We start from the raw sequence: 23,494 nt of genomic DNA, 5'->3' as shown, positions 1-23,494 counted from the left end.
AAATCAGTGGAGGAAGAAGGGAGGTATCAATAAACATCCCTAGGACAATGAGTTATCTTGTTGGAGGAACAAAAATCAACTTCCAGCTCACATAGTATGCAAACAAATTTAACTGCATTCAGAGCCAAATGTAAAAGTCATTAAAATATTGAGAAAAAACTAGAAAATGTCTCCACAATTGTGAAGCCTTCCTAAACATGAGATGTAGAATCTGTTAAAGACCAACAGCTTTGACTACACTTAAAATAATTGTTTCCAATTCCTTACAATGCAAAGTTAATAGGCAAATGACAGACCAGGAGCAAACATCTGCAAAGCCTAACAAAGGGTTAATACAGAGCTTGTGTCCTACAAATCAGTACCAGAAAAAGACAACCCAACAGGAAAATGGGCGCACGGTCTGAACAGGAAATGAGAAGAAACAGAAAAGTCCAATAAACTAATGAAAAGATAGTGGATTTCTCTAGTAATGAAAGAAACGAAAATGAAAACAGTAATGAGATGACATTTCTCTTCCAATTAACAAAAATTGTAAACTATTGATAACATCCAGGGTTGATGGGGTTGCATGGAGGCAAATTCTCTCCTAAGCTGTTGGCAAGAGTGTGAAGTAGGGCTTTCTTCTCAGAGAGCAACTTGACATTAGCTTCCAAAAATGCCAACCAGGACTTTGACCTAGAAATCCTATGTCTAGGAATCTACCTTGAGGACACCGATCCAGGTGTGCAGGGACACATTTCAGGAAAGTCTTTGCAACCATTTTTGTAAGAGCAAAAATCTGAATGCAACCTAAATATCCATCCCTAGGGAAGTGATTAGGCAAATTATAATCTATTCAGACTATGAACAACTATGTGGTTGATTTAAAAGAAGAATGAGGTAGAGGTCTTTGTACAGGCAAGAATGAATCGCAAAATTAGAAGCCTCCTTTTGTTTTGGGATTTTTTTAAAAAGATTTTATTTATTTATTTGACAGAGAAAGATCACAAGTAGTCAGAGAGGCAGGCAGAGAGAGAGAGGGAAGCAGGCTGCCTGCCAAGCAGAGAGCCTGATATGGGGCTCGATCCCAGGAACCTGAGACCATGACCTGAGCCAAAGGCAGAGGCTTAACCCACTGAGCCACCCAGGCACCCCTGAAGCCTCCTTTTGTTAAGGACAGCAGCCTATCAGGAACTTAAAATAAGCCATGGTGGGAAGATTTGTACTCTGGTGACTGAAAAAACACTAAGAATCAAGGCTTTTTCCCCTGGAGAGCCAGGTGTTCCATATTTGTCAATGCACCAGCGAACTCACCCAGTTCCCAACCCTATCACTGCATGTATGTCTCCGTCGTGTGTGTAAGACAGTCTGGGAGGAAACACGACAGACCTGACAGACCATCAATAAGCAGCTCAGCAAATGGTTGAGAGCCTGGGCTCTGGAGTGTGCCTGGGGCCGGATGCTGGCTCTGACATGTACAACCTGTGTGACCTTGGGCAAATCTCTTCCTCTTCGTTTCCTCATCTGTCCAGTGGAGATAATGGTACCTGGTGGAGTTGTTGGAAGGAGCTGGGCTTGGCATGTAGCCAGTCCTCAGAAAGTGCTAGAAAATAACCTCTGAGGACAGGGCCCTTGGCGCTTTCTTTACTTGTATCTATACCAAGACTGTGACAAGCATGTGTTTCTCTTGCATGAAAACAAAAACCCGAAGAGTGAAACCAACAAATCCAACTGAAAAAGTGATTGGAGTGCAGCACGGATAGGCGTCCCTCCTCCTTCCATCCTCAAACGCCACCTGCTACTCACCGTCGGTGAAAAGAGGCTCGGGCAGCTTCCGGAAGAAGGACTTGAGCAGGCTGCTGATCACATTGAGGTCTTGCCAGCGCTGGGGAGAGGGCAAAGACGTCAGGCCCCAGGCAGGCCCAGTGGGGTGCCCATGCCTCCATGCTAGTCCAGCCCCAGAGTCCAGTCCAGCCCAGCCCAGCCCCAGCCCAGGCCATCCCTGGGGTACACTTGCAGCTCCACCCAGACCAGAGATCTCGGGCTAAGAAGACTCATTGGGGGGGTGGTGGCAGAACAGTCCCCAGCTGGGTCCTGGCCCCTTGACCGACCGCCCCAGCCCCTCCCTGCTCCAGCAAGCCCAGCAGGCTCCAACATTTGCCTACCCGTAGAAAGTACCAGCTACCTTCTTTGGTGCCACCACTGTGGGACAGAAGTGAGCAAAACCTCCTTGGTGATTGGACCTCTTTGGGCCTACTAGCATACCCTCCTGCCTCCCAGGGCTCCCCATTTAGCAGAAAGTCATCCTTGGACACCCCACCCCCTTATCCATAACATAGCAGTTGCCCTCGCCTGCCCTCGTCAAGTACAAAATCGCCTTTTGTACTTGACGATTCCTTCCACTAGAACTTTCCTCCCTGCCTTCACAGTCCTGGCTCCTCACCCTGCCCAAATGTCACCGCCTCTGGAAGGCCTTCCCTGACAGTGCCAGCTAACACAGCCACCACTGCCACCACCCTGTCACTTGTGCAGCAGCCCTTTGTTTCCTCCATGACACTTCCTACACTTTGTCACTGTCGTATGCATTCGTCTCTTTGTCCCTGCCTATCTGCCTGATGGGACTGCAGCGTCATGAGGAGCAGGGATCCTGTCTGTCCTATCCCCCACTGTGCTCCTGCCACGCGGTGAGCTCAATCAGCCCAAGCACTTCAATGGTCTAAGACAGTAGTTCTCCCCAGCAGCAGAAATCACGCCCCCGGGACATTTGGTGATACTCTAGAATCACTTTGGTTTCAGCGAGTGGGGGAGAGGGGTTGCCACTGGCATCCAGCGGATAGAGTCTGGGGTGCTCTTAAACTTTCTGTGATGCCCACGACAACGTCCCACGACCAAAAACTATTCTGCCGGAAGTGTCAAGATTGAGAAACCCTGTTCTAAAGAAATAGGTTGTCAAATGCAAGAAATAAAGAAGCATGGCTGGGTCTTTGGGCCTTCGACCACCAGGGGGCACCACTGCCCTGCGTAAGTCAAGGGTACCAGCCTTGCCAGGAACTACTCAGAGTAACTCTGGCCCAGAAAACAAGGTGAGGCTCTCCACAAAGACACCCAGCTCCACAATATGCACGCTCTGTACAATGGGTCCACAGCTTAATGCCACACCATCCCACAAACAGTACCTCCCCTCAGGCTCAGGAGGAGTTACAGGTACCCTGACCATAACACTTCCCCTCCAGAGCACCTGGGTGGCTTAGTCGTTAAGCATCTGCCTTCAGCTCAGGTCATGATCCCAGGGTCCTAGGATTGAGCCCCACATCAGGCTCCTTGCTCAGCAGGGAGTCTGTTGCTCCCTCAACCCCTCTCCTCTGTTCATGCCTTCCCTTTCTCTCTCTCTCTCTCTAATAAATAAATAAGGTCTTTTTTAAAAATTTAAAAAACAAAATCAAACACTTAACTTTCAGCAGTCTGACAACAAAGGACAAGACTGATGTCTGAGACAAAACCACCCACCCAACACACTCTGGGCCCTGCCTTGGGCCGGCTGCCCGCCAGCTCTGGCCATGCCTCTCGCCGGCTAAGGCCCAGCAAATGTGCTTCAGTGCATACACGCCCCTACCCGGTACGGCTTCTGCCTACCTGCCCTGTCACCTTCTATCCCTGAGGCAGGGCTCTTCTCATCTACCAGCTGCCAAACCCACGGCTTCGGGACCCCTCCAACGTGCATGTATCCACCCCTCAGCCCCGGCCTCGCTGACACCCTCTCCTCTGAACCATGTGGAGCCTAGCCCTTCCCTCCTACCGCCCACCTCTGCCCATCCGGCAGCTCCCTCCACCATCCAGCTTTGCGCCCCAACCACACCCATTGTCCAGCCAACTCTTGGCCATCACCCCAAATCTGGGGGACCCCACCCTGACTCCTCCTCCTTCTCCGACCCTACTCCCCAGTTTCTGCCAGAGACATACATCAGCCCCCAGCGCGAATGTTGGCTCTTCCCAGCGCCCCCTTCCTCCCTCCCATGTGGCCAGTTCCTAGAGCTGCTCCCATCCTCCCTATTCCCCTGGGACCACCGTGTCCTCCTGGCCCCTGGCACTTCGCACATATCAGCAACTTCTCCTGCAGACGCCCTGCTCTGGGCCTCCCTCATTCATATCCATCAGGCATAAGCTAGAGCAGACCCCACTTTTGGCTCCCTGTTGTCCACCGAATCAAGGACAAAGGATTCACTGGAGCCATCAAAAGCCCTCTGCCTCCTGTCCTGCGCCTCCCCTCCCCCCTGCCAAGTCCAGGAAGGAGGAAAGAGGTGGGTCCATTCTCTCCCAACACCCAGGCCCTTCTCTGGGGTTTTGGAAAATGTCATCATTCCCAGCCGGGATGGCCTTCTGGTCCACCTGCCCCCTTCACTTTCATCCTTTAAAGATTCCAACACTCAAGTTTCCTGCCTGCTCCAGCCCTCAGCGTCTTCTCCTTCCTCATCACACAATCTGATCCCTGGTGAGATCAGCCTTTTCTTTTGCCTCCTATCCCACATGGCATGTCTCCCCATTTCCTCCCCAAGGGCAGGAAGACTGTCCCGTATCACAAAAACTTCACAATATGGGACTCACGGGACTTCACTGCCCAGATCCGTGGTCTTCCCAAACATCTATCTCAGCAGAGCCCCTTTTGTCAAACATGAAAATCCAATATGAAAATAACGGACATTAAGAAAAAGACAGAACAAAGCAGATTACTCTAGTTCAAGCCAGGATGGGGGCTCCTGACCTGCTCCATGCCCCCCACAGCTCCTCTGGGGAACACAATTTGAGAAACACTGGCCCTGCTGCAAATACTTTTGTTATTTTTCTTGTTCACATTGGAATACATTTCTGGCTTTTTTCCAGCTTCACTGAGCTGTAACTGACATATAACTTATAGGGAGCCCTTAAGTCAGGCTGTAAGATTCCTTCCCCTGCTGCCTCTGTCTCCCCTGACCAGCCCTCCACCTCCCCGAAGTGCTGGCTGCTCCAGAAAATACCACATGCTCCCCCTCTCCGCCAGGGGTCTGCAGACCACAGCCCAGGGCTCCAGTCCAGCCTGTGGCCTGGTTTGTATGGCCCTGAAGCTAAGAAGGGCTTTTCCATGTTTAAAGGGCTGTGAAGAAAGAGAAGGAGGAGGAGGAAGAGACCAAGTGGTAACCAACACCTAGAGCATTTGCCACCTGGCCCTTTGCAGAGAAGGTGAGTTGGCTGCTGGCGACCTCTCAGAGCCCACGCCTTTGCCCCAGCCATTCCCCCAGCCTGGGATGGCCCTACCCGGCTTTCACTGGCATTTAGTGATCGCTATTCATCCTTAAAGTCCCAGAAAAGATTGCCGTCAAGGGCTTCCTGTCCGTGACTGGGTCCATCTATCCAGCTTTGGCCAGGGTGATGCCCATCCCCAGGACTAGCTTGCCAGGACAGGTCCCGCCTCGCCTGTCTCGGGGCCCTGGCCTACTGCCAGGCACATCACAGGGTCCAACAAACACCAGAGAGACACACACACACCGCCTTGCCCCCCTCCTCTGGTGCCCACCTCATCCTGCAGGTTGATGTCGCCAGGCCCACGGTTGAGCTGCTCCTGCAAGCTGGACACCACCGCATTGTTGCCTGGCACCCGGTAAATGCCTGTGGACTCCAGTCCCCGTGCCTCCACAATGCGACAGCATGCGGCCACGATCAGGGGGACCCGCTGGAGACACAGGCAGGGCAAGCATGTTAAGAAGGCCAAGGGTAGAACTCCCCACCAGTGGGCTGGAAGAGGTGGGAAGGCCAAGGCGGGAGCAGAGCAAGGCCAGAGCTGCTGCTGAGAGCCTTGTGCAGGGTAGGAGAGTGGGGCGACATAGGCCCTCACAGCCTCCAGTCCTCTCCAGTCTAGGGGTTAAACAGAACACCAGAGCCTCGCCGAGGTGTGACGAGGAGCACCAGCTGCGGGCCTGGGGATTCTGGGCTCTGCCTTAGCTCTGCTGTCTCCTCCCTGGGCACTTCCCCAGCCTTCCAACCGCTGTGTCTGTGAGATGGAGAGCTGGTTTGCACCTCCCTCAGCTCTGGTCCTAGGTACCCTGGGCTCCCCCATTCGCTGCTCACTCTAGAGTGTGGTGGAGACTCACCTGGTTCTCTATGGCCGGCTGGCATTCCTCTAGCCGGACCCCAAATGCCCTAGGGGCTGCCTTCTTGTTCTTCTTGATAATGTTGATGCCCCAGGGGGTTTTGGGAGGGGCGGCACTGTCATCTGGGGTGGGGGAAGGCAGACAAAGCCAGGGTGAGCTGGGGGTCTGGGGAGGGGCAGAAACCACACATGGTCACACACACTCACCCATGTTTGGACATAGGGGGGCTCCATTAGAGAAGCAACTGGAATGCTGAGGGCTGATGGGAAATTATATCCTGAGAGAAAGCCCAAGAGATGAGGGTGTGTTTTCCTGAGGACACAGGTCTCAGAGTACTGTAAGGATTTCTATGTGGTCTCCAGGGTTAAAACAACAAGGTAGGAGCCATAGATTCTGGTACAGCCAAAGAAAGAACTTCCTCACAGCCTAAAGTGTATAAAGATGGAAAAGGATGCTTCCAGAGAAGATGGGCCTCCTGCTCCTGAAGGGACACAAGCAGACACTTGGAGGCTACCCAGCTGGGATGTCATGGAAGGAAATCAGGTTCCAGGCCCTTCCAACCCTGAGACTCTGAAAGCCCCCAGACCCTCCCAGGCACATACCCACAGGCACGCACATAACCCAACACACACACACACACACACACACACACAAGCCCACAGCTCCCACACACACGCAGGGCTGACCCCCACTGTCTCACATGCACGCACACACATCACGCCCTCAGCAGCCACCTTCCTACCCTTGCTCCCTGCAGGCTGGTCCTGAGTCCTGAGGCCACGTGCAGTACTCTGTTTGAGGAACTCAGACTTGAGGCCCCCCAGGCCACGAGAGATTTTGGGGGAGGAATCAGCTTTGGGCCCAGAGCTATGGCTGTGTAGGAAAAGGGGGAGAGGAGAAGTCTTCATCTGGGGTGCCCTGACATGCCACGTGCCCTGGCCTCCTGCTGCTCCAGACCCCCTCCCCAGCCCTGAAACAATGGCCTCAAGGCCCCCAGCATCTTGTGTGCCCCCAGCAAAGGGGGACTCGAGGGCTGCCCTCGGGCCTAGTGGTAGGCTGGGAGGATGGCCTCTGTCCCAAGTGCCCCTGCCCCCAGCCAGTACTGCCTAGGAGAGCCGGGCCTCACCTTACTTTGCGATAATCATTAAGCTTCTTGCTGATCAGAGCTTGGTTGGCACAGCCGGGGTCCTGGAGGAGAGCAAAGAAAAAGTAGACCCCATCAGTGTCCACAGCCGGCCGACTCCGGTCTCATCCCTGGCCCCCTGCCTCCACTTCGCCTCCCCTCTCTCCTCCACCTGCCAGCTGGAGGGCTCACACCCTAGAGCGAGAAAGAGCAGAGCTGGACTCCCGAGCACCCCCTCACCAGCTGTGTGACCTAGAGTAACCCACTAGCCTCTCTGAGCCTCAGTCTCTTTCATAGCAGCGGAAGAGATAATAGGGAAACCTCAGGGCTGGGGTACAAAATAATGCAGGTGGCACTGATAGCATTCCTGGCAAGGCACAGAGAAGGTGCGCCATGACAGGAGCTACTGCAATAAGGAAGGTCACTTGGGACCCCTTGACTAGGTCCTGCTGGGGGACAGCCCAGCCAGGCTCCCCCGAGCAGGGGCCATAAGTTCCAAGGACTTGCCTCCCTACAGTGAGGAAAGGTAATGTTCTGAGGAGAGCAGAGCCTGGTTCAGCAAAAAGACAGGTCTCCCCTCAGGGAGAGCAGGTCTGTGGGCCAGGGGCTCTGTACTAGGGCGTCTCTCCCCATGGCCCCAGCAGGAGCACACATGGCCCAGGGCCCAGGCCCTCCATCCTCAGGCAATGAGCAGCCTGAGCTCAGACCCCCCATATCACTTTGTGCCAGTGTGCTGGGGCACCGGGGTGTGGGCACCTGGCCAAGAGGGCGAGGGGGCGCCGACACCCAGGCCCAGGCTCCTAGTGTGTGGCCGCAGCCGCCCAGGAGGGGGCGCCATTTTAAAATTACCCTGAAATGCAGGCCAAAGCCATTTGGCTCAACCAGTGCAGCCTGCTGCCAAAGGCCAATCCCCTTGGCCTCCTCCCAAGGTCAATGTGTTCATGCCCTGCTGACAGGCTAGCCCTGTCAGCAGTGCCAGCCGCTGGCCCAGGGGCACCTCCTTCTGTAATATCCTCCAGAAGAAACCCCTGCCTCCTGAACCCCCACCAGAGGTTGGCCTGGAGCTGACCTCTCTGTGCCAGAGCCCGCCCAAGGCGGTAATAATAATTAATAATGATAATAATAATAATAATAATTAGTGTCAGTCCTCCAGTTATTATGGTTCCTGCCAGCCAGGGAACCCGGAGGATGCCAGGTGCTCTGGGAGCCGCGGTCTGCATGTTCTGTTCACACCAAAGCCTGGGCGGGGGGTGGAGCTGCCAGGTGTGCTCCTGTTAGCCCACTTCATGGACTAGGGAACTGAGGCTCAGAGAGTTTAACAAGGTACACTGGCAGGTGAGGGGCGGCCCTGGGCGCCCCCCCTTCTTGCCATCCCTGGCCTAGGATGGGCGGCCGGGCTCTCACCTCGCCCTCGGCCCTGCTGTTCTCTCGGATCGCTCTGATCCAGCCCAGCATGTCATCCCGGTCCTCAGCCTGAAAGAGATATTCACAGAAGTCAGCGGTGGTCAGCCGGAACACGTGCCTCCTCTTGGTCTCGCTGTAGGAGATGTCCACCAGGCAGGAGCCGATGCAGACGGGCGCCGCCTCGTCCTCACCTGCGACGGCCGCCGCCGCCCCCGCCGCCGCCGGCCCGGGCTCCCGCCGCTCCTTGCTCAGCGAGAGGGAGCGCGCCCGCAGCGCGGCGTACACCCGCTTCCACTGGCGCAGGCCGCCGCCCGCTTTCTGCAGGGAGAGACAGGGAGAGGGGGAGGGGGAGAGACGGAAGGGGGGAGGGTGTGAGAGGCCCGGTCAGCCCCCCCCCCCCCCCCCCGCAAAGCCCAAGGAGGAGGGGCCAGGAAGAGGGTCCCAGAGGAGAGCTGCCGGCAGCCACAGAGGTGGTGTCCCAGCCCCCAGCACACCCCCCTCCTGCCCAGCCCCTTCCCTGCCTGGACAGCCCCACCCATCATTTTCAATGCAACCCCCACCTCCAGAGGGTCCCCAACCTTCCTTTCAATACTAGCATCTTTCAACAGTAGCATCAGGGGCATCGGGGCCCCCACAGTGCCCCACAGAAGCCTGCCGCACAGCGGGGTCCACCTTAGGTAAAATCCTTGTAAACCTTTCCTAGTCCACACACTGCCCCTGCACAGCCAAACAGGTCAAGAGTCATCCATGGGCACCTGCTCTCCCAGCTCTTCCGCCTCTGGCTCAAGGCTCTACTCAGTATCCTGGCTGCCTGGGCCCCCCGTGTTGCTGAAGCCAGTGGCAGCTTCTCTGTCCTCCCCCGCCCTTTCCTTAACCCCTCTGAGACATGTGGCCTGGCCTGCTGCTCCTTCCTTCTCTAAACCCTCTCTTGTCATCCGGGACCCCATCAGTGCCCACTGCCAGCCAACTCAGGTCTCATCCCCAGCCCCTGCCTCTGCTTCGCCCAGGGTCCCAGTTTTTCCTCCCAATTTCAATGACTCCTTCTCAGTCTCCTCCACTGGTTTCCTTCCCCCCAACATCCTCTCACCAACAGTTCTTGACAGGGGCAAATGGTGCCCAGGGGACATCTGTCTGGAGACATTTTCAGTTGTCACACCTGGGGAAGTCCTATGACATCCAGTGGTGAGAAGCCAAGGACACTGCTGATCACCCCCCCCCCCCCGATGTCCAAGATAGCCCTCCACAACTAAGAATCATCCGACCCCCATGTCACCAGAGTTGAGGCTGAGAAGCTGCCCTAAAGAGGGGGGTCTCCAGAACTTTCTCTTGGGTTCCCCTGCCCCTGCACGCCTTTCCCATGATGTCATCCATGCCTGTGGCTTTAAATCCTGTCTGTCTGCTGATGGTGATTCCCAAATCCCCAAATGTATCCCTGGTCTGGCATCCCTCCTCCCCCTGCCACAGCCTTGCACCTCCCTGCTCAGTGTCCCCACTTGCTGTCCCCTAGGTGCTCTGCATACTACCTGCTCCCCATGGGCCACTTGCTTTTTGTCATCAAACTTACTCTCCACAGCACACCTCCCCCAACTTCTCCAACTCAGTAAATCCACCCAGATGCCCAGAAACCTGGGAGTTGCCCTTGACCCCTCCCTTTTCCTCACCCTTGACATCCAATCTATCAGAAGGGCACAGATGCTCTGCTTCCGAAATACCACCTGTCTCCATCTTCCCTGCTACCTATACCACCTTGTCCACACCACCAACCCCTCTTACCTGCACAACTACACAAACCTTCCTAGTCCCCACCCTTGCCTCCTATAATCCACTCTCCAGCCAACATGGGGCTTGAACCCATGACCCTCAGACCAAGAGTTACACACTTGACTACCTGAGCCAGACAGGCGCCCCTGCAGCTGTCATTTTTTTGTTTTAAGATTTTATTTACTTATTTGAGATAGAGAATGAGAGAACATGAGAGCGGGGATGGTTGGAGGGAGAAGCAGACTCCCCACTGAGCAGGGAGCCCAACACGGGGCTCCATCCTAGGACCCCAAGATCATGACCTGAGCCAAAGGCAGATAGATGCTTAACCAAAGGAGGCCCCCAGGCGTCCCTGCAGCCACCATTCGGAAATGCGAATGAGATCCCTCTCCCCTGCTCAGCACCCTATCCTGGGCTCCTGCCACCCACTGCAATCAAATCTAAGAATTTCCGTGATGTGTCCCTCCCTCTCCGAACTTGACTTCTCCACCGGCTTCTTTCCCACTGTGTCAGGACACAGGGGCCTTCTCTAGTGAACAGGCCAAACGCTTCCTTTCTAGGGGCCCTTGATCACGCTGTTCCTTCTGCCTGGAGCCTCTTTTCTCGATTCTCTGTGTGGCCTCCCTCTTGCCCATTAGGTCTGAACTCAAATGTCATGCATATCACCTCCTCCGAGAGGCGTTCACAGACCCTGTTTTTCTAAAGGCTGCTCCCTGTTACCTGCAAACATAAAGGCCATCACCTGACCCAGTTCATTTTCCCGGGGTGCTTACTACAACTTCCCATTACGCCGGATGTGGATCTCTCCAATAAGCGGTAAGCTCCTGGGGGCGGGGAGCTTGTTGTCTCTCCTCTCGCATCCACATCCAAGAGCCTAGAGCGCCCACAGGCGCAGGGTAAGAGCTCCCCAAAATTCACTGAATAAATGAATTAATCGTCCTCGGAGCACGCTGAAGGCAGGGGCTCCATCTCCCCCCATTGGACCGAGGGCTCCTCCCTTCCTTGGGCTGCTGGTCTACCCACTCCTCTTCACCCACCACGGGCCTCTGCCCTCTGAACAAACCAGGTGAGGAGTTTCCATGGCAGTAACACAGCCCCATCTGGCCACGAGCCCTGCCCACCACCACAGAGCTGCTGGTCCCAGACAGGATCATCAGAGCAGGAGAGGCATGGCCCTCCAGGGGATTTTTTTTTTTTTTTTTTATATCAGAGTGAGGTGGTGGCAAGGGGCCCCTTTGAGACCAAACAAGCTGGGTGACCTTGGACAAGTCAAGTCCCCTCTCTTGGCATCAGGGTTCCCTATTGGTAAAATGAAAAGTGTACTAGCGGATCTCCAAGGTTATGTCCAGCTCATGTGCTAGGTCTGTGTCTGCAGGGACTGGTGACACCCGTTCCCCCTGGCCCCACAGAATGGCCTCTGAAAGAGGCTGGGGGCTGGATGGAGGTCACCCAAAAGATGCTGGATTTGCTAGAGCAGACAACAGCCAGCTGGCCATCGGTACCCCAGACAAATGGCCTGCAGCAGACTTGAAGACCCCTCCCCTAACTCCCAGGTCACAGCAGCAAGGGGACAAGGGAAACAGGTCATGGCCGAGCCAGGAGTGGAAGGCCCTGTCCTCTAGAACTGATCAGTGAGCAGGAAGGGGCCCACTCCCCTCCCTGCCCGGGAGACACTGTGCCGGGCCTGCCAGGGGCCATCCAGAGCTGGGGGCCAGGCTACCTAGCGGCCAGGAGTCAGTCGTTCTCCCCAGGCCCTCCAAGGGGCTCCAACTTTGGGCTGGAAGGGTTTGTCCACCCTGGCTCCCCTTCGTCAGCCCACACAGCTGGTCCCTGCTTCCCTCCTAGGCAACCCCTCACCAAACCCGCCCCTCTAGGGCCCTGGGGCTCAGGAGAAGGCCCCATCACCCCCATAGCCATCAGCTGCCTCCTCTATCCTCTCTCTCCTCTTGGCCATCAGCAAGCCCAGGCCATCCCTTCTGCAACCTCTCCAAATTGTCCCTCCCCGTCAGCCCCATGCCAGGACCTTGGTCAGGGCCCCCACTCTCGCTCACCTGGACAACAGCAAAGCCATTGTCTTCTCCTGTCGCGGGCATGACCCTTGCCTCCTAGGCTCACATACCTCCCACCCCCATTGGAACCCCTGCAAAGGCTTGCCATGGCGGGGGTGAGGTCCTGCAAGCAGGCGCCAGACTCCCCACCTCGACTTCCCCCTCTCAGCCTGGCTCGCAGCCACCTAGCACACCCTCCGCTCTGCTCCCCTGCCACCGACCATCCAGGAGAGTGTCTCCACTGTCCAAGCACTCCCCTCCCTCCCTGCTTTGTGGATTCTCACATACCCTTCACGTCACAGCCTCCTGGACACCTTCCTGCAGCCCTCCAAGACTGGGGTCACCTCCTACACGCCACTCCGCTCCACTCCTCCCCTCTAACAGTCAAACACTGGCAACTATTATGCACCATGTGCTTTCTTGGCTCATCCTCAGCCCCAGCAGGGCAGGACCGGCCTGGCCCCCTCTCCATGAAATACCCAGAACCTTGACCGCAAATCAGGAGCTTACTGCGAACTCCGTCATTACCACGGACTGGACAAGGGCAGTGCTGAATGCCTGCCCCTCCTGGCCTACCCGGCTCACTTCCCCTCACACCAGCCCAGGGTGCAGAATAACCCAGAATGTCCCTATCTTACAGATTGGAAAAGTGAGGCACAGAGGTTACAGGGGCTGCCCAAAGCCTGATGCTGGCCATGAGTGGCCGGGCAGGAACTCCAAGTCTGTATGACTTCCCCAGGTACAAGACCCCTAGAAGGCAGGATGGAAAATTCCAACCACAGCAGAAAACGAGCTCCCTGGGCCAGGGCCTGGGTACACTTTTGCTCAGGTTAACTCGTTTAATCCTCGGCAATGGGGGTGTGTGTGCTAGGGTTGTTTTTAGCTCTATTTACAGATGAGGAAACTGAGTCATAGACAGCTGAGTCATCCCAGCTGCCCCCAGCAAGGCATGATGCTGTCAAGGGCCAAGCCCAGCTTTATGCTAATCACTCTGCTCACTTCTGCCTGGGCTGCGTCTCCTCCTTCCTCCTCTGCCACAACCCGGCCTGGAATGGCCTTCCCACCCCAGGGACCCCGGGGCCCCGCCCTCTCCCATCAGGATCCTGTTTGTCTCCCCCTGCCACCCTCGGGCCCAGCCATGTTCATCGCTCACCTGGATTGCTGCAGTGGCTCTTACATGGTCTTCTTGCCTCGGCTCGGCCCCTCTCTAATTCATTACCCTCCCCAGGAAGCCAAATCAAAGGGGCCCCGGAGCTTTCAGTGGCCCTCAGGATAGAGACTAAAATCGCTCCTTGTCCTGCAAGACCCCTGCAAAGGCTGACTTCTGCCTTCTTTGGGGGCCTCAGCTCCCCTAAGAGAATCGCCCTGGCCTTGCTCCCTTCCTTTCCCTGAGCCCCCGTGTCCATCTTTGGGGTGGTCCGCTAACCAAGGCTCACTGTGGCATGGTTCTGTCCGAATTTCAGGCATGCTGACCAGACCCCTTGCACCACAGAGCCCATCTCTCTGATTAACCTCCTGTTCATGAGTTCTTTAGGTCCCCCAGGAAGTTCGTCCTGACCTCTAATCTCCACCCCTCACACTACAGACTTGACTGGCCCTCTCTGGCTCCAGAGGCTGTGGGGTGGGTGCAGAAGCTGGAGAGTTCTGCCGGAGACAGCTTCAGTCCACCTCCATCTCATCCCAGCAAGCACCTTACCTTCCCCTTCTTGGTGAGGACCTGCTTATAATACAACCAGCCTTCTCTCCTGATGTCGCTGAAGGTGACGTCCGAGAGGTCAGAGGTCGAGTGGCGCTTGGAAGGAGCATCTGCGTCTTCTGAAGTGCCCCAGCTATCCAAGGACTGCAGCGAGACAACGGAAGGCAACTTAGGGGGGCTCCCACGGTGCCAGCATGCCAGGAGCCCCATGGGCCTGGCGCAGCCCTGCAGGCTGCCGTGCTGTGTGGCCTCAGGGGCCCTGCTTGCCCTCTCTGGTCCACTGCACTGAGGTCATGGGACACATGCGCTGAGGAAGCCAGAAAGGAGGAAACGCCATGACCTGCCGACCCCATGCCTCCCCACGCTAGAAAAGCCAATCTGGAGCCTCCCATCATTTTATAGACTCGAAGAAACTAAGGAAACAGAGGAAGTGATTGTGTCGACATGGAGTTAAATAAACAGGAAGTAGAAACATCAACAGAGGCTGAGTTCACGGAGCAGGTAGTCATGTCCACAAGGAGTTAAACAGAGGAAGTGATAGTGTCAACATGACTCCAGCAACAGAAGTGACAGGTCAAGGGAGAGTTAAGTAAGCAGAGGAAGTGATAAGGAGTAAACCAGGTGACAATGGCCTCAAGGTGTCAAATGAACGGAAGATCCCAGATCCCGAGGGTTTGAAATCAAATGGTTCTTCCAGTCTGTCCCTAATCACAAAGAGGGAGGGCCATCTCAGAACTGAGCCCCCGCTCATCCCCAGGTGCGGAGCCTGGGAACTCCAGCCTGCCCTTTGCTCTCAATCCTGGGTCCCCCTCCTTGCCCATGTCCCCTGTCCCCTGAAGATGCCACACACATAATGCCTGATGCCACCTGGTACAGGCAGCTTTAGGTCCCCACAGGGAGCAAGGAGGCCAAGTGAGATCCCTGTCCTCGCGGAGCTTACATTCTAGCTGGGACCCAGGCAAGAAAGGGGACGGATGCATAAACCGTGTCACCGGAGGACCGCTGAGGAGAAAAACCTAGGAGCTGGAGGGAGGCATGACATGACAGGGATGAAGGCTAAACTCTCAGAAAAGCTCGGAAAAACCTGAAGAAAGTAACCAAGTGAGTCACGGGGCTATGGAGGGGAGTGTGTGGAAAGGGTGTTCCAGACGGGGGAGTTGCAAGGGCCACAGCCTCACGTGGGAGGGCGTGGGTGTCTCTAAGTGATGACGGACGCCATATCAGGGGCATCAGGCCCAGATGGGGAAGGGGAGACGGGAGCTGGAGGAGACCATGTCTGGTCACTGGGCTCTGCGGCTGAGGCAGCTGTCACTCCCCAGCACCCCAGCACTGTCGCCTGCGCGTGCCCTCACCACTCACCCCATCAGTGAAGAAGCTTCGCAGCATCCGCAGGCTGGGGACTCGGTTTGGCAGGCGCCTGCGTGTGAGAACAGAGTGTGAGGGATGTGGGGGGCACAGCTAGGACTTTCCCCCCTAAATCCAAAGGCTCTGGAGCCTTCCAGGGAGGAAGCTCATCGCCCTGGTGTGTAGGGGACCCCCAGAGGGGGTGGCGGTGCTGACTCCCAGGTGGGATGGCCGCGGCCCGTCCTCACCTCAGAGCCCTGCTCTCCTCCCGGAAGGTGTTGAGCCCGTCGTCGCAGGACTTGGAGCGCTCTGTGGTGATGGCGAGCAGGTAGGAGGTGCGGCGGCCGGCCTTGATGCTGCCTGCAAAGCCGCCCACGGTGGGCCACAGGGTCAGCAGGATGGTGGGGTGGGGGGCTCCCGTAGCCCTCCCGTCTGGGCTGGGCCAGGAGGCGACTCTGCCCAGGGGACCCCGGGGGTAGCAGAAGCCAGCAGGAAGATGCCAGACATGAGGTAGCGGTAGCCTAGCAGAGACCACCCCCACCCGCCCCAAGGACCAGACAGCGAGGGAGAGGACAGGGCTGGGGTTCAGGGAGCACTCACTGCAGTCCTGGGAGTAATGGCGGCCAAGGGCAAAGGTGAAGGTTGGGGAGGAGGGGCTGGTGCCCAGGACAGGGGCTGAATTCATGGCGCTGGAGACCACGGCGGAGGCGGGAACATGCTTGGCTTGGAGGTCAATGCTGGGGCTGGTGGGTTCATCTGCAAGCAGAGGGAGTGGTGGGTAAAGGTGGCTCAAAGCTGAACCTGCCCGCCCCATCCCCAGCTTCACCTCCAGGCCCAGCCCACATCCCCAGTGCTCAAGCCCTCCAAGGCCCTGCTAGCAATATGCCCGTGGCCAAGGGCTCCCCCCACACCCTCAGACTGTGAGCTCAGCCCCTGCCTCCCAGGTGGGGTGGTTCTTTACACTGAGCTGTGACCCAGGCCGGAGACTGAGCCACCCTCCCTAGACTGGGCTCCTAGACTAGGAGTCTCTTAAGGATAAACATGGTCTCCCTTCATCAGTTGGAGGCTCCTTGAAGACAGGTGCTATGTTTCTCCCTCAGACTGGGAGTAGTTTGAAAATAAAGGCTTTACCTCTTGCCCCAGACCAGGAACTTTACTAAGGCTGTGTCTGCCTGCTCAGACCAAAGGCCAGCTAGGGCTAGGTCTCCTCTCCCTCTTCTCCCTCACTCCTGTGAGCTCACACAGCATGAGCTCAGCACTCTCAGCTCCAGGGACCATCTCTCAGCTCCTGGCTCCCAGTCTCATGATCTTGCGTCTGGTCTTTCTCTCAAGCCCCTAGATCCAACCCATCCTGCATCCTCCTGGACAATAGAGTGGTTCCAGCCCCACTTTCATTCCCGATATGGAGGTGAGGCACAACCCTCTAGTGAGGCCAGAAACCTGGGAATCAGCTGGCCTCTCCACTCTTGCCTCTCCCTTATCCAACATCTGTTCCCCAGGCAGCAAACCTTCAGCGTCCCCTCTGCTCTAAGGATAAAGTCCAAATTCCCCAGGGACTGACATGACCCTTCTGGCCCTGTTCTGATGACCTGGAAGGGCACCTGGCCTCTCTCACTTCAGGATCTTGGCACAGTCTATTCTCGCCCAGAACGTTCCCCCCTGACTAACTCCTTCTCATCCTTCAAGTCTCAGCCTTAATCTCCTTTCTCCAAGATTCTCTCCTTGGCGACCACGCCCCAATCTAGGCCATGGCGCTCTTCTCTGTCTCCTAGAGCTTGCTATACTCCCATCACACACACACACACACACACACACACACACACACACACACACACACACACCATGGGTTTGTTCTTGTCCCATCATCTGATCACCTGTCCCTGCCGTGGGACCACACACTCCAGGAAAGCACAGAACCTCGCACGGTACCTGACAGAAGTATTTGTTGGATGGAGGGTGGATGGAAGGAATGAAGAGTGAAAGGAACAAAGGAAGGGTAGAATAAAGAAAGGATGGAGGGATGGAAGGGAGAAATGAATGAACAAACAAAGGGAGGGAGGAGAAAGGGAGCAGGAAAGAAGCAAACTGATGAATGGGTGGGCGAGCTGGTGGGTGGGTAGGTGGGCAGACAAAAGGGAGGGAGAGAGAGAAGGAAGGAAAGACAGGAGGAAGTAAAAACAGAGAGCTAAAGAGAAGGGGGCGGGAAGGAAGAATGGGAGGGAGGGAGGAAAGATGGCTGGAGGACAAATGAACAGAAGAAAGGATGACAGAAGGATTCAAGAGAGCACAGAAGGATGGATGGATGGATGGATGGATGGATGGACAGACAGAGAAACAGACTGGTCCCATCAGCACTCAACCCAGAGTTCTGCCCATGATGACAGGTGGGTGGGGTACAGCCCGGCACAGACAACCAAGTCTCCCAAGACAGCCACCTGCACCATCACTCACCAATGAAGGGAATGGAAGCCAGAGAATCTTCAGTGGTGGCCAAAGGGGCCACCTTCCTGCCCAGGCGTTCTACTCGCCCACTGGTCTCTGGCTCTGGGGACTCTTCACCAAACCCAAGGTTCATCTGTCTTGCAGGGGGCAGCTGGACCTTGCGGCCTGTGGGAGGCTTCTGCCTCAGGATCACCTCGTCACGACGATCCTCGGTGGGAGGCTCCAGGGCCCGGGTGCTGGGTTCTGGGCGGACAACCCTGGGCGGTTCGGAGGCCTCTGGTGGGAACGATGCTGGGGACTGAGCCAAGCTGAAGGTGGGCAGCCCCCCAAAGGGTGAGTCCCGGAAAGACAGTGCGTGTAGGAGGCCAGTCCGGCGCTGGAATGATGGACTGTAGCTCCGGTATCCAATGTACCCGATGTCGTCCAGGCCTTGGAGGCCAGGAGGAGGCTGGGCCTGGGGCGCGGGAAGGTCCCTGGAGGAGCAGGCAGAGGTGCGGGCCGATGGACGCTGGGACGCCCAGCCACAGCGCTCAAAACGGGGTGACACCAGTGCTCCTGGCCCTAGTGCCTCGGCGGAGCGGGTGGCCCGGCTCAGGTAGTCATCAGAGCGAGCCCGGTGCCAGCCTTCCTGACCCAGCTGGCTCAAGGCACCCTGGGAGGTGGAGCAGGGCCATGGGCGGTGGGCAGTCACGTCCTCCAACCGGTCCTGGGAGGCACTGCGGGCCCGGGGGGGCATGGCAGGGCACCGTCTCTCCCCCGCCCTGCGGGGTACCTGGTTTGACAGCCAGTGTGACAAGGCCTGCTGGCATTCCAGTCTGCTGGGGGGCACCCGGCCGCCAGGCTCGGGGAAGGCACGGGGCGTCCGGGGCTCCGAGGGGAGGCGGGGGAAGGCACCAGGGCTGGGGCGGGGCTGGCTCATCCCCAAGGAAGGGTTGTCCAGATGGGTGCGGGTGGCAGAAGGGACACGGGGCCCCGGGTCACTCCAGGCAGCAGGACTCCGGGGGTCACTAGGCGGCGCTGAGAGGGGCTCAGGCACCATAGTGGCCCAGGCGGCGACCCGGGCTGGCGGGGCGTAAGTCTTGCGATGGTAGCAGATGGGGGGCGGCTCTGGGATGCTCCGGGCCTCTCCGGAATACGGCTCGTTCCCCTTCAGGTAGGCATCCTGGGAGTAGGCCTGGCAGGGGACACAGAGGCAAGTGAACAGGGTGGGATGAGTCCCACAGGGCAGAACTATAGTAGCCCTGAGAGGTCAGGACCCCAGAGAAGGGGGCTGAGGGAAAGGACGAAGCCCTGAGTGGGTGGGAGAGGGAGGGCATGCTCCAAAGACAGTCGGGGGGAAGGGAGGGAGAGAACAAAGAAATTAGAGGCCTTTGAGAGTCTCTCACACACATACACACACACAGAGTCTCTCTCTCTCTCTCACTGGAGAAATAGCCAGGATTTCTCTAAGACTTATGACAAGGACTGCCTTTAGCCACAAACATTCCAACATCTGTTTTCTGGGGTCCTCCCCCCATGCTGGCCTCAGCCACCTCCCTGCTTCCTTACATCCAACAGTGCCCACGGTCCCTCTGTGGCAGAGCTGGAAAACCCCATCAGAGACCAGCCAAGGTGGCCGGAGACAAGAGGGAAACCGACTAAGGGGTGTGTCCACAGTGGGGTGGGCTGGGGATGGTCGGGGGCTGGGAAAGCCCGGCTGTCCCTCCATCACCTGGACAGGGAGCTGGGGCCTGGCTCCTGGGCCAGCAGAGTGAGGAGAAACTTGCCCACCTCTTGCTCACTCTGGGCCAGGCTTGGGGGAGGGGCCAGACTGCCGAAGGGGCCTTGGGCCACCTTCTGCCACCCCAGGCCTGGAATCTGGCACTGGGAGCTGAGGCTGACGCTGCATTGCTGAGGAGGGACAGGGCCCGCGCCCAGGCCCAGCCAAAAAAGGAGGCAGCCCAAAGGGACAGCGGCCTTGTGGCCCTGGCCTAGCCTGGCCCTTGATGGGTGCGGGGGGCAGGGGCGGGGGGGGCGATGTGGAGGGGGCTATCGCGGCGTGAAGTATCAAAGGCTGGGAGCGTGAAACACACAGACACACACACGGGCGCCCGCATGCGTGTGCCACACCACAAGGAGATACCGGAAAATACACACCCAACGACACACACACAGAGCGAAACACAATGAGACATAGACACAACAAATAACTCTATCTCCGGTCCCAGGCACACACATCATGTGATGAGGACAAGTTAGACCACACCCCCCCACACACACTCAGCCCCCTTCAGACCCACACACCAGCCAGGGACACTCACGTACCTCTCCCTCCTGCCATCCTGCCGGCTCCCCGGGCTCCCCGCATCAGGGCGGTGGCGGCAGCATCTCGGCCAGCCTCCGCCCTCCCCACTGCTGGGGCTAACCCCCACCGACCTGGGCGTTAGCCCAGCCTCCGTTCCCCCCCCCCCCCAGTCTGCCCTCCCTGCGGCCACCCTCAGCCCCCACTGGCTCTCTCTCTCTCTCTCTCCCTCTCCGGCCGGCGGGAGGAGGAGGAGGGAGGGGAAGATGGGTGTGGAGGGGCCGCGCTGCGTCGGCGGTGGCGTCAGCAGCTGCCGCGGCCCCATTGGCCTCCAGCCTTGGCTCCCAACCACAGGAATGCCTGGGCCCCACCCTCTGGCTGGCCTAGGATGGGGTGGGGGGCCGGCAGAGGGCCCCAGATGCTGACATCTGGGGCTGCCTGCCCGCCTGAACTCGAACTTCTCGCTAACACAGCTCAAGGCGGCCCCTCTCCCCACCCCAGCCCTCCTCTGCCCTGGCAGGGAGAGATCCTGGGGAGCCCTAGATCCTTCCCTGTCACTCCCGCAGGGCTCAGCCTGGGGCAAGTGTACCCGCAGGGCCTTTGAGACTTGTGGGGAGCCATCCACCTCTCTGGGCTTCCAGACTTACCTCCCCCTACCCAGGAAGGACAGGGGGCAATCCAGGTCAGAGGGTAGAGGTTCCCAGAGGGGCATGGTGCCAAGTATGGCACTGTGATTACAGGGATTATGCGAGCACATCCAGGGCCGAGGCCAGCCTGGCGGCTCCCAGGGCCTTCTGGGTTTGGCCCTCGGCCTTCCCCTAGGGGTCAGTGACCTTGGGGGCAAGCAAGCTGGCATCTGGCTTAGGCCCATGAGATCAGGAAACTGGACACTGGGCAGAGAGGACTGGCCTGGGCTCTGGGCCAGGACTGGGGTCAGGGTGCCCAGAGAGACGGCCTGTGTGTGTGTGTGTGTGTGTGTGTGTGTGTGTGTGTGTGTGTGTATGTGTGCAGACAGGGACACACATTAGTGCAGGGTACCCTGCATGCAGTCTGGGCGTCTGCTCTGTGTGTGGCAGCCCAGGGCAGGGTTCTGGGTGTTGCTGAAGTGCTCAGGGGGAGGGCACTTGGCCTGTGCACCCCAAGAGTGTCAGTTTGGGTGACGGGGCTGGCAAACCAGGCTTGAACAGGCTGTGGTGTCTGTGAGCACACATGCTGTGACCATGGCAAGCCTCTGTGATGTCAGAGAGTGTTCATGTGGTGGTAAGTTGGGGTACACATGCTGTGACACCCCGAAGTGTGTTGTGCTGGTGTGACGTTTGTGTCCTGGGAGGCTTGAGGAGGTGTGCGGTTGTGGCCGTGGGTGTGGTGCCGCACGGGCCTGGGGCAGTGTGTGAGTGCGCATGGGGAGCGGGATGAAGGGTGGGCACCGTGGTGTTTGTGTTGTGTGGCTGTGTATCTAGCGTATTGTGTGTGTGCAGTGAGTGGTGTGTGGTGTGTTGTGCGAACAGCAGCACTCAAAGGTGGAGTGGGGTGTGTGTGTGTGTGTGTGTGTGTGTGTGTGCATGTGTGTGGGGACACAGCTATAGGAGACAAGTTCACACGGGGCCAGGCAGGGAAGCGGTGTGGAGAACAGGCTCCTGGGAGCCGATGAGAACGTGCCAGTCTGGCAGGGCCTGCTGGGCCACCCTCCTTTCAGATACCCTGGCAGGAATCTGGCCTGCCAAGGCCAGCGCCTCCCCCCTCCCCCAGCACAGACAGCAGCCCTGAATGAAGCAACAACCAGTCCCAGCCCCGGGATGGGCCTGGCAGCCCTGATTGGGCAATGCCAGGCTGGGGCTGCCCCCGAAACTGTAATCTGCCTCCCAAAAGGTCCAATGTACAAGGGAGGCCCAAAGAGAAGGGACGTATTGTGCCCCCAGGCCCCAGGGGCCCTCCACCTCAGACAGCAGGACTGGACTCACCAGCTGGAGGATGTCCTCGTCCTTGGGCATGATGGAGAGCTCCAGAGTATCATCGCTACAGAGACAGGGCAGGGAGTCAGGCCAGGCGGAGGCAACAGGGTCTGGGAGAACAGGGATCCTGGTCGCCAGGACACCCCCCCCACCCCCTGGCAGGGGGTCAAGGCGATGGGATGCAGGGACTCCCGTAGCGGGCTGGGAGCTATTACAGGAGAAGGGAGGCAGGGGGCGCTCACCTATTCTGGATCAGAGCTATGACCTGGGAGTAGGTCTTCCCAATGACGCTCTCCCCGTTCACCTTCACCAGCCGGTCTCCTGGAGAAGAGGGGCACGGTCGCAGTGTGAGCAGGCCAAGGGGGGGCCTGGATCTGAGAATCCCATCCTGACTGGAGGGTAGGGAGAAGAGGCCCAGGGATGTATAAGAAACTGGGAAATCCAGACAGCTCACCTGTGCGCAGGCCTGCTCTGTGGGCAGGGCCGTCATCCTTCACATTCTTGACAAAGATGGTATCCATGGGCTCCAGGCGGTGGTGCCGGGAGGAGGGTCCTGGTGGGCATCAGCCAGGTTAGCTGGGGGGGGGGAGCTGCTGCAGGTCACACCCATGCGCAGCTACACACACAGGGGACACACATTCAGAAGGATCACACCCACACGGACACAGATGTGGACCTGTACGTTCACAGAGATGGAGATGCATGGGTGGGTGGTGGGGGGAGACCAGAGGACACACCTCTGGAAGAACAAAAACCCACATGGAGGAAAACCTACACAGACACACAGGGTCATTCCTTAAATGCCCCTCGCGCCCCAGCACTGTGCCAGAAAGCAGACTAATAAGGACGGACAGATGGACAGACAGACGTGGGCCTTGCCCTCCTGGAGCTCCCTGGCCAGCGGGGCAGAACGTCCACACCCACAGACCCATGGACAGCCGCAGAACAGCCCTGTAGCTCAGACACGCGATGCCCACACCTCCCTTGTACCCCTTCCCCAGGGAAGCGCTCTAAGCAGAGCCCTCCAGCTCCCGAGAAGGACGCTCACCCCCTCTGGACAACACATTACACCCCAGCAATTATCCTCTGCTGCTGTCTCCATCAGAGGAATGGGTCTGTTCTAGGTCAGCTGGCTCTTGCCCTCATCCCTACGGGCCTCCGCGATGGGGACTCAGGGAGACTTTGTCACCATGGCTGCCCCACAGAAGCCCCAGTGGCAGAGAAAGAAGGATGCCCGTCTTGAATACCTTGGGTGGCGGAACGGGGACCTTGTGGCTAGCAAGGGTGACAGCTAGGGGAGTCAGGCCCACATGGGAAAAGATAAAGACCTTAGGGGTCCCCT

The 23,494-nt window shown here is 57.7% G+C and overlaps 1 protein-coding gene across 5 annotated transcripts in view; it reads right to left on the bottom strand.

The window, feature by feature from the left end:
• Positions 1-23,494, bottom strand: part of ARHGAP23 (Rho GTPase activating protein 23) — a 77,260-nt gene that overhangs the window by 17,064 nt on the left and 36,702 nt on the right. For 4 of the 5 annotated variants that reach the window (XM_032871425.1, XM_032871423.1, XM_032871424.1 and 1 more), the window contains exons 4-17: positions 22,607-22,705; positions 22,395-22,473; positions 22,162-22,216; positions 17,929-19,093; positions 16,078-16,233; positions 15,726-15,837; positions 15,493-15,550; positions 14,134-14,277; positions 8,629-8,946; positions 7,228-7,289; positions 6,844-6,974; positions 6,102-6,223; positions 5,528-5,683; positions 1,786-1,864 (exon numbers count right to left, since the gene is read on the bottom strand). In XM_032871425.1, coding sequence (XP_032727316.1) covers positions 1,786-1,864; positions 5,528-5,683; positions 6,102-6,223; positions 6,844-6,974; positions 7,228-7,289; positions 8,629-8,946; positions 14,134-14,277; positions 15,493-15,550; positions 15,726-15,837; positions 16,078-16,233; positions 17,929-19,093; positions 22,162-22,216; positions 22,395-22,473; positions 22,607-22,705 — 2,736 coding nt within the window. Of the gene's footprint in view, positions 1-1,785; positions 1,865-5,527; positions 5,684-6,101; positions 6,224-6,843; positions 6,975-7,227; positions 7,290-8,628; positions 8,947-14,133; positions 14,278-15,492; positions 15,551-15,725; positions 15,838-16,077; positions 16,234-17,928; positions 19,094-20,223; positions 20,330-22,161; positions 22,217-22,394; positions 22,474-22,606; positions 22,706-23,494 lie in introns of those variants that run through there. The other variant, XM_032871427.1, reaches the window with a different exon arrangement.

This window comes from Lontra canadensis, unplaced genomic scaffold (assembly GCF_010015895.1).
Source record: "Lontra canadensis isolate GAN:19392208 unplaced genomic scaffold, GSC_riverotter_1.0 scaffold43, whole genome shotgun sequence".
NCBI classification, from domain to species: Eukaryota; Metazoa; Chordata; class Mammalia; order Carnivora; family Mustelidae; genus Lontra; species Lontra canadensis.
This window is presented reverse-complemented; position numbering and strand designations above follow the sequence as displayed.